Genomic DNA, 14,486 nt, shown 5'->3' with positions numbered 1-14,486 from the left:
GTGTCCCTGACTTGTTAAATATGCAGTTATTAAGCAAAGCTTAGGAGCTGTTATGCATTTTAATCAAGAGTGTCTCCTTAAATGTGCCCTGAATGCAAGTCCTTAACCATGCTGCGAATGTAAAGCTGTGGCTGACTTGCTTTCCAAACCATGTAGCTTTCTGCTCCTAATTCTTTACTACAAGTCATTCTTTTGTTTCTCTTATTTCTATAAACATAATTATACCAGTATAAATATTTGCTGGTTTTATGACTCCATTCCAATGCTAGCATTATCTAGTGCAGTGTTCACATGCCCAAACATGTCTTGTCGCCTAGACAGGTATTTCTCATGTGTTTCTCCAGCAGACTGCATTTGTATACAAATATGGGGTCTAAAAACTGCTTTGATCTTCATTTCCTAAATTAATCTGGACAATGCGTCTGTCCTGAGAAACCATTACTGACTGTGTCATTAGTAGATACTGTCTGAGAGGGGGAGGGAAAAAGAATAAACACCTCAAAAATATTATTTATAGCCTTCAAGACTTCTTTTCTGTAGGACTGCTGACATCCTGAATTCATTTAATACTCTTTTGTTCACAAGCTGTCACTTTTGTTTGCTTTTTTTGTTTGCTTTTTTCCTGAGAACTGTTGTAGTGCCCAGGACTGTTTCTTTCTGTACTGTGAGCATGAGTGAATAAAGAACAGTAATGAAGACATCCAGGTGTGGTGTGGGAGGAGGGGATGATGTGTCTGTAGGTGGGTTTTGTGCAGAATCCCTGGTAAAGCAGGGCAGGACATCCCAATTTCAAATCTACAGTGGTTATTTTTCTTGAGGCTTTGCCCAAGATGAGAACAGAATGCTGCACATGCCTGAATATCTGCTCACTTGTTCTTCCTTATGCAAGCAGCAGTGAAAAATGCAAATTCTTGAGAATTTAGAGATTTGAATTTCTTGCCTCAGGTTTAGATATTGAACTGTACTTAAACAAGTTGTGAATAGTGGCTGTAACTTAGTTTATTACAAGAGTGAATCTCTTTCCCATTTAGCCAAAGCACTATCATTGTTAACATTACAGATAATATAAAATAATGAAAGAAAAAAAAAAATCACTGCTGTAGATCAAACTAACTGCTGTCCAATTCTGTGTTTTAGCCGAGGAATGAAGTTTGAAAATGTCCAAACGCTAACTGATGCCATTCATGATATTATTCTTGACATGAAATGGTGCTGGTAGGTACTCAACTGTGTTCAGATGAGTATAAAGCATTTGAAGAAAAGTTCAGCCAGTGATGAATATGCAGAAGCCTTGACTTTTTCATAATGGTTATGTTTTACATTGCTCCCTTGGTGCCCAGCCTGTGGGTCAGAGCTTGTGTGTTCTGAAGTGTTGATACACACACCCCAGCAAAAATTCTCAGATGCTGTTTTCTGACTCAGGCTTACTACATTTAATGCTTTTAGGGGTTTGATGTTTAATGTGAGACACTTTGTATCTGACCCACATGCCCTGCAGGCCAACCTTGCTATTGCTAAGCTTAGGCATGTTTGAGCTTTGATTTGTACTGATTGAAGTTCCTGCATTTTGGTAATGAGGATGGCTGCAGACTCCAGCCTCTTACTGGATGTTGTTCATGTACTTTGTGAATGAAGGACTGCTGTCATTGTTGGCTTGGGTGTTTTTGAAATGAAAGCTCATATTATATATGAATTGAATTCAACATCTGATTCCATATCAAATTTATGGCCCCTCCAGGATGTATTTGGATCTCTAACCTAGGTACCCAGGAGGAGATGGGACCAAGAGTAGTTATATCTGGGAGGAGTGTGGCTGGGGTGACGAGTGGGGACTCTGAATAGCACAGCATGTATAGAATTGTCTGCTGTTTGTAGAAGCTGATAAATCACACTGGGTTTTCAGTGTCTCAGTATGCTTTTGTTCTCTTTCTGTTTGCAAGGGTTGACCAAGCTGGTGTGATTTGCAAACAGGAAGGAATTTTTCGAGTGAACTGCATGGACTGTCTGGATCGGACCAATGTTGTGCAGGCTGCTATTGCACGAGTGGTCATGGAACAGCAGGCATGTACAGCTAGTGTGCTGCTGAAGTGCTGAGTGCCTTACAGCTTGCCATTCACAAGGAAATCTGGGTTTGAGAATTGATGAACCTAAGAGAATTGATGAAAGTCTACTGAAAAGGATCTTTGCAAACAAGTTAGGAAGCTGAAAGTAATATCTGCAGTTTAAATAAACCAGTGATGCCTGGTGTCTTCCTTCACAGAAGGGACTGGCCACACCTGGTTTTCATTTGGCAATCTCGGTGTAAGTCATGCAGTACTACAGAGCCAAAACACACTCTCTCCTCCAGTAAATCACTCCCCCAAATGATTTGTTAGAAGACTACAATCCAAGTAGAACCTGGATGTTATTTTAGCCTTTCTGAAGTGAGATATTATGGTACAGCAGGTAGGGAGGTTAGTTGTCTCTTGTGGGAATAATTTAATTCATGATGTTAATACCCCAGATAGCTGAGTACCAGGCTCTGGAATATTTCTCCCTGTGTAGAGAAGGCATTGCCAAGCAGAATGAATCCTTCCTTTCAGTCTTCTTTGTCCTGCCTCCCACTTGCTTTTTGATACAGAAGCTCAGTGATGATTGCCTTCCCTTGTGGAGAACTAGTAGTCCTGTAACTGAAGCTTTGAAGCCTCAGTTACAGCCCAGCCCAAGATGAAGAAACCTGACTGTGCTTAAAGTGAAGGACTTCAGGATGAAGAATGAATGGCTCTAACCATATGGCAGTTCCTGTTTGTCATCTGCTTTTATGAGCTCCTGACACGGGGAGCATGAGGGGTGGGGGCAGCAATCCTGCAGTGTTTATTTTAGAATAGGATTTCTGTATGTGGTAACTGTGAGTTCAAAGACAATCTTTCAAAATCAGGAGTTACAGGCTCTGTGAAGAGGACTCTGGTAATCCTTCTCATAGCATTAGCTTCTGGTGTGCTGCATCTTTCTTAACATTAGAGCTGAAATATGTTACAATCAATTCATAACTGAGAAACACCCCAAGCACTGGAAGGTGACTGACATAAAGTAGAAGACTGAGAGTTCCATGTACCTTACCTCTGAGTTTCCTTGGAACCACAGGACTTACTTTTTCTCAGCTGGAAACTTAAATGGAGCTCTCAGAATCAATGCACAGACCTATCACTTGCAAAGAGTGCTGGAGCACTTGGGTTGTACACTGAGGTTTGCCTGTGATTTGTTGTTCCTGCAGTTGCCTAACGTTTGGTGACTACACTGCAGTTCTCTGTGCAGCTTTAGTCTGTGTAAAAACATTAAAGTGTGTCCTGTACTTGGGAAAACTTAGGTACTAGTTGTTCTGAAGAGTAAGATACCTTTCTTTCAGTATCAAAAAGTGACTATCCAAAGTGCACAAGTGGAAACACATCACAAGAAGTTGTTTTGAGGGAAGAGCAAGTGGGAAGATAGAGCCCATTTGCTTTAGAAGCAAAACACTGAGGATCTGGGGTGCCTTTTCTTCTAACTGGAAAGAGATTCCATTGATTTTTTAGACTTTTGAGGTCACAAATGTCTGGCAGTAGGAGACATTAACTTATAAAGTCATAGAATTGTCAGAGTTGGAAGGGACCTCAAGGATCATCCAGTTCCAACCCCCCTGCCATGGGCAGGGACACCTCACACCACAGCAGGTTGCTCAGAGCCACATCCAGCCTGGCCTTAAAAACCTCCAGGGATGAGGCTTCCACCACCTCCCTGGGCAACCTGTGCCAGTGTCTCACCACCCTCATGGTGTAAAACTTCTTCCTAACATCCAATCTGAATCTCCCCACTTCTAGTTTTGCTCCATTTCCCCCAGTCCTATTCCTATCTGACACCCTAAAAAGTCCCTCCCCAGCTTTCTTGTAGCCCACTTCAGATACTGGAAGGCCTCAAGAAGGTCACCTCGGAGCCTTCTCCTCTCCAGACTGAACAGCCCCAACTCTCTCAGTCTGTCCTCATAGGAGAGGTGCTCCAGTCCTCTGCTCATCCTTGTGGCTCTTATTTGTGCATGTTAAAGTTCTGTCCTGCCTGTTCTTTTGATATTTCCCTTTCCTATAGAAAACTATTTCCTATATCTTGAGTAATCTAAAGAAACTTTTCTTCCTTCAGCAAATTGTTTGGGAGATTGACTCGTGCATCTATAATTAGCACATCACTGCTGCATCAGGTGATTAAATGTTTAACAATGAATTAGTGATTCATTGCTAACAGCTAATTTAAACTGACAAACGATCAGAATCATGAGATAGTTATCAATGAAATTCTTGGCAACTGTTCTTATTTTCTTCATAAAATTAGAAAAAAAACCCAACCCAAACCAGTAATCTTATATGAATGTGTGTCAAATTCCAGCTCAAAAAACTGGGTGTGATGCCACCAGAACAACCTTTGCCAGTCAAATGCAATAGGATCTATCAGATCATATGGGCAAACAATGGAGATGCCATAAGCAGGCAGTATGCTGGCACAGCAGCCTTAAAGGTAAGGAGTGGAGAGTGTTGTGTGTTCTGGTGATGAGCAGGATGGGATGCTACAGGCTTTGTGTCCACTGCTTTGATATATCTCAAAGTTAGCCAAACGCTTTGCATGGTTTGGTCTTGAATATATTGCCTTTCAATAGTTTGTGTCACACAATGTTGGAGCTGTTGGACAGCAGTGAAGGGGAAAGAGACCTGGGGGGTCCTAGTGGGTAGAAGGATGACCATGAGCCAGCAGTGTGCTCTGGTGGCCAAGAAGGCTAATGTCATTCTGGGGTGTATTTGAAGGTGTGTGGTTAGAAGGTTGAGAGAGGTTCTCCTCCCCTTGTGCTGCTGCTTCAGAGTTGCATGATTGGTGTGTTCTGTGTAACAGGGTGACTTCACAAGGACTGGTGAAAGAAAGCTGGCAGGGGTGATGAAGGATGGAGTGAATTCTGCAAACAGATACTACTTGAATCGTTTCAGGGATGCTTATAGGCAGGCAGTCATAGGTAAGAATACAATTTCAACCAAGCTGAACTATTTAGAAAAGTTCATTAAAAACATCTTGGCTTCATCTTTCTGACCTTCATCTGAAGCTGGGAAGCTCCTTGAGTGCATATAATGTTCATGTCTATGTGATGGATATTTGGAGTTGAAACCAGAGGGATTACATGCAGCCTAACTCCCTGTGGAGTTTGCTTCTGACTTCCTTTCAGTGTTAACTGTCTTGTAACATCTCTCCTTTAGACAAAGCTAAATGAATGTAGCAAGTGATTCTTAAAATGTTGGCTCTTTCACTGAGAGAAGATAGTGTTACTTCTGCCAAGTCTTTAGTGTCAGGCAATGTTCTGTTCAGAAAGAAAAACCTTTTTTTTTTAAATTTTTTTCCAAGAGTACCTTCAAATATTCAACATTTAGAAAGCATACAGAAAGCAACCAGCCTGGTGCTGTGTATCACTTCTAACTGTTGCTCTTCTCCCTTGATACTTTGTGGGTTTTATTTAGATTTGATGCAGGGTATCCCTGTAACAGAGGATCTCTACTCCATATTTACAAAAGAGAAGGAGCATGAAGCCCTGCACAAGGAGAATATGAGGAGCCATCAGGAATTGATCAGCCAGCTGCTGCAGAGCTACATGAAACTGCTCTTACCAGATGATGAAAAATTCCATGGAGGATGGGCACTTATTGACTGTGATCCAAGGTTTGAATGAAGTCATAACTGATCAGCTGCTACTGATCACGTCTCTGTTAATTACTAGGGATGTTAAAAGATTTTTTGATAGGATGTGTTAATGGGATACAAGTGCTTTGTAGAGTCGCTAAAGTCCTTGTGGGGATTGAATGCTTGCAGTTGTAAAAGAGAAGGTCCTGTAAATGTGTGCTTTTCCCAGAGTGCCATGAAAATGGTGCATGCTGGACTTACCCTTGAGACACCACCTGGAAATGCATAGCCAGTTAACGTGGCCACAAAGAGAGCTTCTAACCACCCTTAGTTCTAGAAGGGGCTGTTTGAATTGTTCCTCCTTATTGCTTTATAGGGAAAGTAATTTGACTTCAAAGATCACATTCGATTCCTGTGTACTGAGTCAGTTTTCTCTTGATGAAGAGCAGTGAGCATAAGCTCTAACTTCACTGATAAAGTCTCCTTATCAAGTTCAGAGTTCACTGACTTGTAAAAGAAAAACAGTAGTTAGATCTCCTGCAGGTTCAATTTTGGCACCTAAAAATAGCGAAGCAGGATGTTAAGATATCCATTCAAAGCTCAGACTTCTCACCCCCACAGAATCTGAGGTACTTTTCCACTTCCCTGTTAGCATTTTTAATAGCTTGTTTCTGTTTCTTTTGTGGCTCTGCTGCTGACCTATTTGAGCTGTTAGGTAACTCCAGGTTTAACTCCATGCTTACATGGATCCAGTCTAATGATACATCTGGGCTTGTGAAGCCAGTTGTTCTTTTGTGAAGTGAGAAACTCTACCTTGGTTTTTCAGTGGCTATGAAGAGGTAGTAGCATCAAACACATTGACACACCATAATTAAGCCTCTTGTTGTAATGTGCTTTCAGTTGCAGGAGGCTGTCCCTAAAGTACAGCTGTACAAATAAAACCTTCGTTGTTCTTCTTCCCCTTCCTTAGCCTCATTGATGCCACTCATAAGGACGTGGATGTTCTGCTGTTACTTTCTAATTGTGCCTACTATGTGGCCTAGTAAGTTACTGCTTTCTCTTACTACATCTAGTTAATTTCTGGTAGCTTTGTTTTTAGTAGGAAGCCTTAAATCCTGGCTCTTCTTTGTTCTAGTTACGATGATGAAATCGACAAGGTGAATCAATACCAAAGGTTAAGTCTTGAAGCTCTGGAAAAAATAGAGATAGGTAAGAATGTAGTCACTGAGTCTTTCCTGAATGCTCTTAAAAGCTTCAGCATTTAACCAAAACATCCTAGAGAAACTGTAACAGCAAACCTCAGTGCATTGCATCTATTCTGTGTAGTCTACCACAGCTAGAGATGTGCTGCCTGTCTGGTAACAGATGCCAGAGCTGAGTCTGTGTTCTCTCACTGTCCTGTTTTTTTGCTGCTGCTTTAAATGGAAACTTTGGTCAGTGAAATTTGGAAATATCCCCCTTTCACACTCTTAAAACCCCCTTGGATACATCAAATTCCATTATATCTCTAAGTGATAGCGAAAATTAGAATGAATTGTGAGTTTGTGTTTTCAGTGCACTCTTTCTTTGATCCTGGATTCTGAATTGTACTTTAGAGCCGTTTCATGGCATTTGAAACTCTTTTCTCAAGGTCTGATAAGAACCATGCTGTTATGAAACCACCCTGTGATGCTGGCTTAACTTACTTGTTGACTAAAGATCTGCAGGCTAACTCCAGCATTTTTTTGATTCAGGTATTTAAAGATATGATTGAAATTAAAGATGAAAAAGGTATTCCAGTTGTAGAGAAGGAAAGGAAACTTTGTCCTCCCCTGACAGTTTAACCCTCCGTTGCACAACAAATTTCATCATCTCCTTGCTGTAGCTTTCACTAGAACTGTGCAATTTCTGTGTTGGGTGGGAACAGCCTTCCAGTACCTGAAGGGGGCTACAAGAAGGATGGAGAGAGACTGTTTGCAAAGGCCTGCAGTGACAGGACAAGAGGCAATGGCTTCAAACTAGAGAGGGGCAGGTTTAGATTGGATGTTAGGAACAAGTTCTGCACCATCGAATAGATTGCCCAGGGAGGTGGCTGAGGCCCCCAGAATATCCCTGGAGATATTCAAGGTGAGGCTGGACATGGCTCTGTGCAACCTGATCTAGTTGTGGATGTCCCTGCTGACTGCAGAGGGGGTTGGACTGGATGACCTTTGGAGGTCCCTTCCAACCCAGACCATTCTGTGATTCTGTGAAGGGCTCTGACTTGTGCTTGTGGAGATACATCCTGATGTACAGAATATAGGTGAAACATCTGGACACAATACCCTAGAAAACAATAAAAATTAAATCCCTCTGTTTAATGATAGAGGTAAAATGCAGTGCAATGAAGAGCTGAAGTGCTTGGTCTAAATCTTGATGCTTACGTTGCTTCTACTTGGTAAAAATATCTCAGCTTTCCTTTAATCCTGCAACACAGGGTGGAATAGGGGTAGGATTGTTCTTCTGTCATAAACAATCAGGCTGGATTCTAACACATAAAGAATGTCTAATTTCTTATTGTGACTGCTGGGTTAGTTATTGTGAGAACCTTTAAAACGCTGTCCTGCTCTAAAGAAATCATAGAATAGGCTGGACTGGAAGGGACCTCCAAAGGTCATCCAGTCCAACCCTCCTGCAGTCTAGTTCCCAACTAGATCAGGTTGCTCAGAGCCCTGTCCAGCCTCACCTTTAATATCTCCAGGGATGGGGCCCCAACCACCTCCCTGGGCAACCTGTTCCAGTGTTCCACTACCCTCATAGTAAAGAACCTGTTCCTGATATCCAATCTAAATCTACTCTTCTCCAGTTTGAAGCCATTGCCCCTGGTCCTGTCACTGCAGGCCTTTGCAAACAGACTTTCCCCCTTCTTCTTGTAGCCCCCTTCAGGTACTGGCAAGCTGCTATTAGGTCTCCCCAGAGCCTCCTCTTTTCCAGGCTGAACACCCCCAGCTCTCTCAGCCTGTCCTCATAAGCAGAGGTGCTCCTACCCCCTGATGCTTTTTTGGTCCTCCTCTGGACCCTCTCAATCAGGTCCATGTCCTTCCTATATTGAGGGCTCCAGATCTGGATGCAGCTTTTGATGCTGAAACAGGCTGCCAGCACTTCCATATTGGTTTAGGTTATGCCTTTGCAGTGTCTCTTTCAGCTAAAGAAGCTTTCTACCCTCCTCCTGCTGTCTTTCTCAGGGCCTGAGCCTACTCTCTTTGGCAAACCCAAGTTCTCCTGCATGAGGCTGTATTACAGATGCCAAGAGGCCAGTGGCTATTTCCACACCCTCAGAGCTGTGGTACGCAGCCCAGATGAAGATGGAAAAGGTTTGTTTCATACATAAGTGTCTTCACTGGGCCAGGCTCTCCAGAGAACACTTCTTTCCTCCCCCACTGCTCTTAGAATAACTTCTGGAGAAGGGTAAATTTTAATACTCAGTTGTGAGGGGTGGGGAACCAACACAACCTCCTTGTCTGTGGCTTCCTGTGTGGAATGTGGAACATTGCTGTTGTAAGACAAAGCAAAATGAGTTTCAGATATGGCTTTAAAGCCACATGTCTCACTAGAATTGAGACAGCTCTACCTCCAGATATTTACTGCTCCAAAGCCTGATTAAAATGAGCTCCTAAAGAGCAGAGGAATTGATTGATTTAGTGGGATCAGTGCCTAGAAATGCTCTTGCTTGTTGTTTAACTGAATGAAATGAACACAGGTAAGGGATGAAGATTACTTCTTACCTGGAGCACTGAGTTTTGTCTGCAAGAGTTTAGAATAAATATAATTTGCTTCTCTTCTTGTGGCAATGACTCGGGCCTGGTATTTAGGGCTTATGGAGAGTCTAGTCTTGTAAACTTCCTTTGTAAGCTTTAAATCAGAACTGAAACTTGGAGGTTGGAAAAAGAAAACACAACCACCAAAGCCAAACTTAATTATGTGCAAGTTTAACTTATTTCTTTGTAGATTTTGGAATATGGGATTTCAGAGCTTGTTTTCAAAGGGTCTGACAGGCTAATGTGTTTGGATTTTCAGACACTCTTCAGTGTATTGCAGAAATGCTGAGAATCACAAAGCAAGCAATGGGATTGGATGTGCCCATCATTGAAAAGAAGCTGGAGAGGTGAGTTCCTAACTGATGTGAGCCTTCTGTGTCCAAGTTCTGCTCTTTCCTCAGTGGCCAGTGGTGCACAGTAACAGCCAGATACCTGATGCTTAAAAGAAACATCTGTATCCAGCTGTGCTGCCAGAAGTTACATTGTCCATATGCTGCTTCCAATGGTAACTGTCTGCAAGTGCTTACAGAATTGTCAGGATTGGAAGGGACCTCAAGGATCATCTAGTTCCAACCCCTGTGCCATGGGCAGGCACACTTTCCACTAGATCAGGTTGCTCAGAGCCACATCCAGTCTAGCCTTGAAAGCCTCCAGGGGTGAGGCTTCCACCCCCTCCCTGGGCAACCTGTGCCAGTGTCTCACCACCCTCATGGGGAAGAACTTCCTCTTATCATCTAATCTAAATCTCCCCTCTCTAGCTTAGATCCACTCTCCCCAGTCCTAACACTACCTGACACCCTAAAAAGTCCCTCCCCAGCTTTCTTGTAGCCCACTTCAGATACTGGAAGGCCACAATATTAGGTCAGCTCAGAGCCTTTTCTTCTCTAGACTGAACAGCCTCAACTCTCTGTCTGTTTCCACAGGAGAGGATCTCCAGCCTTCTGCTCATCCTCATGACCCTTCTCTGGACATGTTCCAGCACCTCCAGATCCTTCTTGTACTAGGGGCTCCAGAACTGGATGCAGTATTGCAGATGGGGTCTCACCAGAGCAGTGTAGAGGGGGAGAATCACCTCCCTTGCCCTGCTGCCCATGCTTCTCTTGCTGCAGCCAAGGCTCTGGTTGCCTTGAGGTGTAACTTGAGTTGTAAGCAAGAATGCTTTTTTTCCCATGTGTGCTTATAGCCAGGACACACTCCCAACTGTAAATAATGTACAAATGCAAATTAGAGGGTTCATGATTAGTTTGTCAAATTTAATTTTCCCCACCTGAGCTTAGTGCCTGCTACTGCAGCAAGAAGACAACCTCTGAAGGTGTAGATCTGATTTGGATTGCACTGCAGCTGTAACAAATCCATTAGCAGGTCCTGTGTGAAGAACTGGCTGAAGTTAAGCTTATGAACTCCTAAGTGCTAGCTGGAAGGGCACAGATGTTTCTGTTTTACAACCCCATTAAGAGAAGAGGGTACTTGAGAGCTTAGCTGATAATTAAAAGCACTTAGTGGTGGTATTTTAGATGTTCTCTAATAAGTCAATGGTCTGTAATTAAACAGAAGTAACCTTTATCTACCAATATTGGTGAGGTGTTGACAGTGAGGAAATACTTTACAAAGGAGAATGGGGTAGAAAGAAGAGAGGATGGCTCACTGAAGCTGAGCAGGTTTTACCAGTGGAGTGTGATCACAGAATCACAGAATGGTCTTGATTGGAAAGGACCTCCAAAGGTCATCAGGTCAACCCCTCTGCAGTCGGCAGGGACATCCTCACCTAGATCAGGCTGCCCAGAGCCCTGTCAAGCCTCACTTTGAATATCTCCAGGGATGGGTTTGGATGGTTTTGGACCCTTCCAATTCAGACTGGATGGACTACCAGAAAATGTGTGGTCACTCAGTGGGCAATTGTTAAACAAAACTGATCAGGGCATGTATCTGAATAACTTTCTTCTGCTTATTGGGCTTCCATCCCAGCTGCTTTTCCCAGCTGAGTAGAAAGTGTAGCAAGAAAATCTTACTTATTTTCACAGGTACTGCAGACCAATTATTTGCTAGATCTGGCGCGAAGTCAGGGTTAGAAAGATCAAGAATCCAAACCCAGTTTCACCTGCACCTGCAAATGCCTGCAGAAGCTTGCTCTTCCCCTTGCTTGGCTGCCATTCTGTCAGCCCCCCTTTGTGTTTTTTATCTGGGCACATTTATGTAAGACAAGGATAAGAGTAACTGAAATGTCCATCTCTGTCACAGAAGTGGGCTGGAAGATGGTAAACCTGTGTAACAATCACAGGATGTTGGGGGTTGGAAGGGATGTCTGGAGATCTTGGGGTCCAACCTCACCTACCAGAGCAGGACCATAGAATCCAGCACAGGTTGCACAGGAATGCATCCAGATGGGTCTTGAAAGTCTCCAGAGAAGGAGACTCCACAACCTCTCCAGGGAGCCTGTTCCAGTGCTCTGTGACCCTTACAGTGAAGTTCTTCCTGTCTTGATTCTACATTAGATGCTTTTCTTTTTCTTGCAGGAAGAGCAGTAAACCTCATGAAGACATCATTGGCATTCGGTCCCAGAACAGAGGGTCCCTGGCCCAAGGAAAGAATTATTTGCTGAGCAAGTTCTCCTCTCTGAACCAGAAAGTGAAGCAAACCAAATCCAACGTCAACATCAGCAACCTGCGCAAGCTGGGCAGCTTTACCAAACCTGAAATGAAAGTCAACTTTTTGAAGCCAAATTTGAAAGTGAACCTTTGGAAGTCAGACAGCAGCCTGGAAACTTTAGAGAACCCAGCGGTGGATGCCAAAGTCCAGGCCGAGTCTGATATGGAAGGCTCAGACAATGATTCCTTCCACTCCGATGACTTCCTGACTAACTCCAAATCGGATGAGGACCCCCAGCTGACTGACTCCCTGGAGAACATAGGGCAGGCAGACTATGTGCTGCCCAGCTGCGGGATCATTGCCTCGGCCCCACGGCTGGGCAGCCGCTCGCAGTCTGTCAGCAGCACTGAGATGAGCATCAGCATTCTCGTGCCCTCGGAGGGCCCTGTCTCCCAGGCTGACCGCTCCGACTGTGAGGATGTGCCCATGCCTTCTGCTGACAGTGCAGAGATGGAACTTGCTAAGCCCATGGATGTCTACTGCCAGAGGTTTGTGCAGGATGCTCAAAATAAGGTGTCAGGTATTTTGGAGGCTGAGGCTGGTTCTCAAGAGCCCCAGCAGGTAATACATCAAACTAGCAATAACACAGCTAAGCAAGCGGAAACCAAGGCTGAAGCTGTCAGACACATTCCTTCCAGGCCATCCAAGCTGGATGTACAGTCTGCTGAACCACATCCTCAGCTCTTAGCTGTTGGTGGGACTGAATCCACTAAGTCTCATAAAAGCCCAGGATCCGTATCGGGCAACCTAGAGACAGGACTGCACACGACTCCTTCTCCAGCTGACAGCAGCAGCAGCAGAGCTGTGTCTCCCTTTGCAAAGATTCGCAGCTCCATGGTCCAGGTTGCTAACATCACACAAGCAGGACTCACTCAAGGGATCAGTTTTGCAGTGGCCAAGGTCCAGAAGAGCCCTGCAGAACCAGAAGCTCTGAATGAGATCAAACAGAAAGAACTGAGAGAAATGTTTACGCAATGCCAGACACGAATCATTCAAATCTAAGTTGTTGGTTTGGGAAGTGTTCTTCTAGCTGTGGCTCTTAATACTCAAAATAGGACAACAGGACTCATTGTGGCACAAACTGCTGCAGAATACTGGGATCAGTCATGGGCAACTTGTTTACAGGAAGGGAGAGACACAAAGGGATTTGGTTCTGACCAAGCTTTGGAATTCCTTCAGGCGGCTGAGACAGAAGAAGGTTAACCCATAGCTAAAGAGGTAGTGTAGACACTGGGATGTGGTGAGCATGTTGTCTGTCTTCAAAGTGTTGCACAGTTAGGTGGGTTTTTGTTTTTTTCCTTTGGAGATTAATTTTGTAGCTCTTCTGAGTTATCCAGGAAAGTATTTATAGTTAAAAAGGTGATACTGCACTTCTGTGACCTTATTTAACCTTGCACTGCACCAGCAAAATAACTTACCACTAAAGGACACTTTATTATTACTATTTTTTTATTCAGTCTTTTTACTTGTTTCCATTGAAGGTTTAGATGCAGCTTCCTATGAATTGTGCCTCTACAATGGGAATTGATGTGTTTTTTTTTTTTTTTGTTTCGGTTGGATTTAATTGTGTTAACCTAGAATGTTCATTATTATTACTTCTTTTCCCCCCCTGTCCTTTTTTCTTCCCACATGTTTTGGGACTCTTTCAGTAAAGACAGAACTTAATAGATCCACTCTGAAACACCCACAGTCCTGCAGTGCTGATGTACTTTAATGATTTTGCTTTTTCTCACTTGTTTTGAGATGAGGGGAATGGAGCCAGTGTCTTCTAGTTGTCTTGTCCATGCTAAAACTGTTCCCATTTCCTCTTTTCCTGAATTCCAAACACTAGCAACTGGCTCTAACTTTGTCTGTGTGTGAAGCAAGCCAAGCCAGATACCTGACCTTCAGCCTTTGTGTCCTTCTGTGCTATGCTTTTGAGCTATGTTCCAACTGTCCATGTGCAAAGAACTTCCAGAGCAGAAGTGTGGTAGTCCATGAATTCAGTGTTGCTCTAGAGCATAGCTGTCAGCATCTGATCTAAACCAAACTCATTACCAGCTCCAGCTTTGCATACTTGCAGGATAAAGGCTGAGCATCCACTCACGCTGAAACCAAACCCTTCTCTGTGTGTGTCAAAAATACTCAATCTCTCTGAATTCCTCTTTCCCAGGAATGCCTTTGCCATGCCAGTCTAGTATAGGACATGATCCCAAAGCTACTGTAAAGCAGGATCTGACTCTGCTGTGGTGTGTAGCTAGAATCACCATTAGAGAGCCAGTGCCTCCCTGTTCTAGTCCATGTACTGTAGTTAGGCTGCACGTGGTGTTCCAAGAAAATCTTGTCCTAGGGGTAGGGTAGTGCAGTGTCTTAGGACTTCTAGTGTGTCTGAAATGGTTATCACCTAACCCTGATGGTCTG

The 14,486-nt window shown here is 43.6% G+C and overlaps 1 protein-coding gene across 1 annotated transcript in view; it reads left to right on the top strand.

Annotated features, from left to right (window-relative positions):
• INPP5F (inositol polyphosphate-5-phosphatase F) overlaps positions 1–13,360 on the top strand; it is a 47,535-nt gene extending 34,175 nt beyond the window's left edge. Inside the window, exons 11-20 of the mRNA XM_054382782.1 lie at positions 1,138–1,215; positions 1,941–2,061; positions 4,393–4,521; positions 4,891–5,008; positions 5,505–5,703; positions 6,635–6,706; positions 6,800–6,873; positions 8,868–8,996; positions 9,700–9,787; positions 11,954–13,360. Of these exons, the coding sequence (XP_054238757.1) occupies positions 1,138–1,215; positions 1,941–2,061; positions 4,393–4,521; positions 4,891–5,008; positions 5,505–5,703; positions 6,635–6,706; positions 6,800–6,873; positions 8,868–8,996; positions 9,700–9,787; positions 11,954–13,088 (2,143 nt within the window). The 3' untranslated portion in view covers positions 13,089–13,360. The remainder of the gene's footprint in view (positions 1–1,137; positions 1,216–1,940; positions 2,062–4,392; positions 4,522–4,890; positions 5,009–5,504; positions 5,704–6,634; positions 6,707–6,799; positions 6,874–8,867; positions 8,997–9,699; positions 9,788–11,953) is intronic.
• The last annotated feature ends 1,126 nt before the right edge of the window (positions 13,361–14,486 follow it).

Source organism: Indicator indicator, chromosome 7 (genome assembly GCF_027791375.1).
Source record: "Indicator indicator isolate 239-I01 chromosome 7, UM_Iind_1.1, whole genome shotgun sequence".
Taxonomy (NCBI): domain Eukaryota; kingdom Metazoa; phylum Chordata; class Aves; order Piciformes; family Indicatoridae; genus Indicator; species Indicator indicator.
The sequence above is the reverse complement of the archived record's forward strand: the minus strand, read 5'-3'. Positions and strand labels throughout refer to the sequence as shown.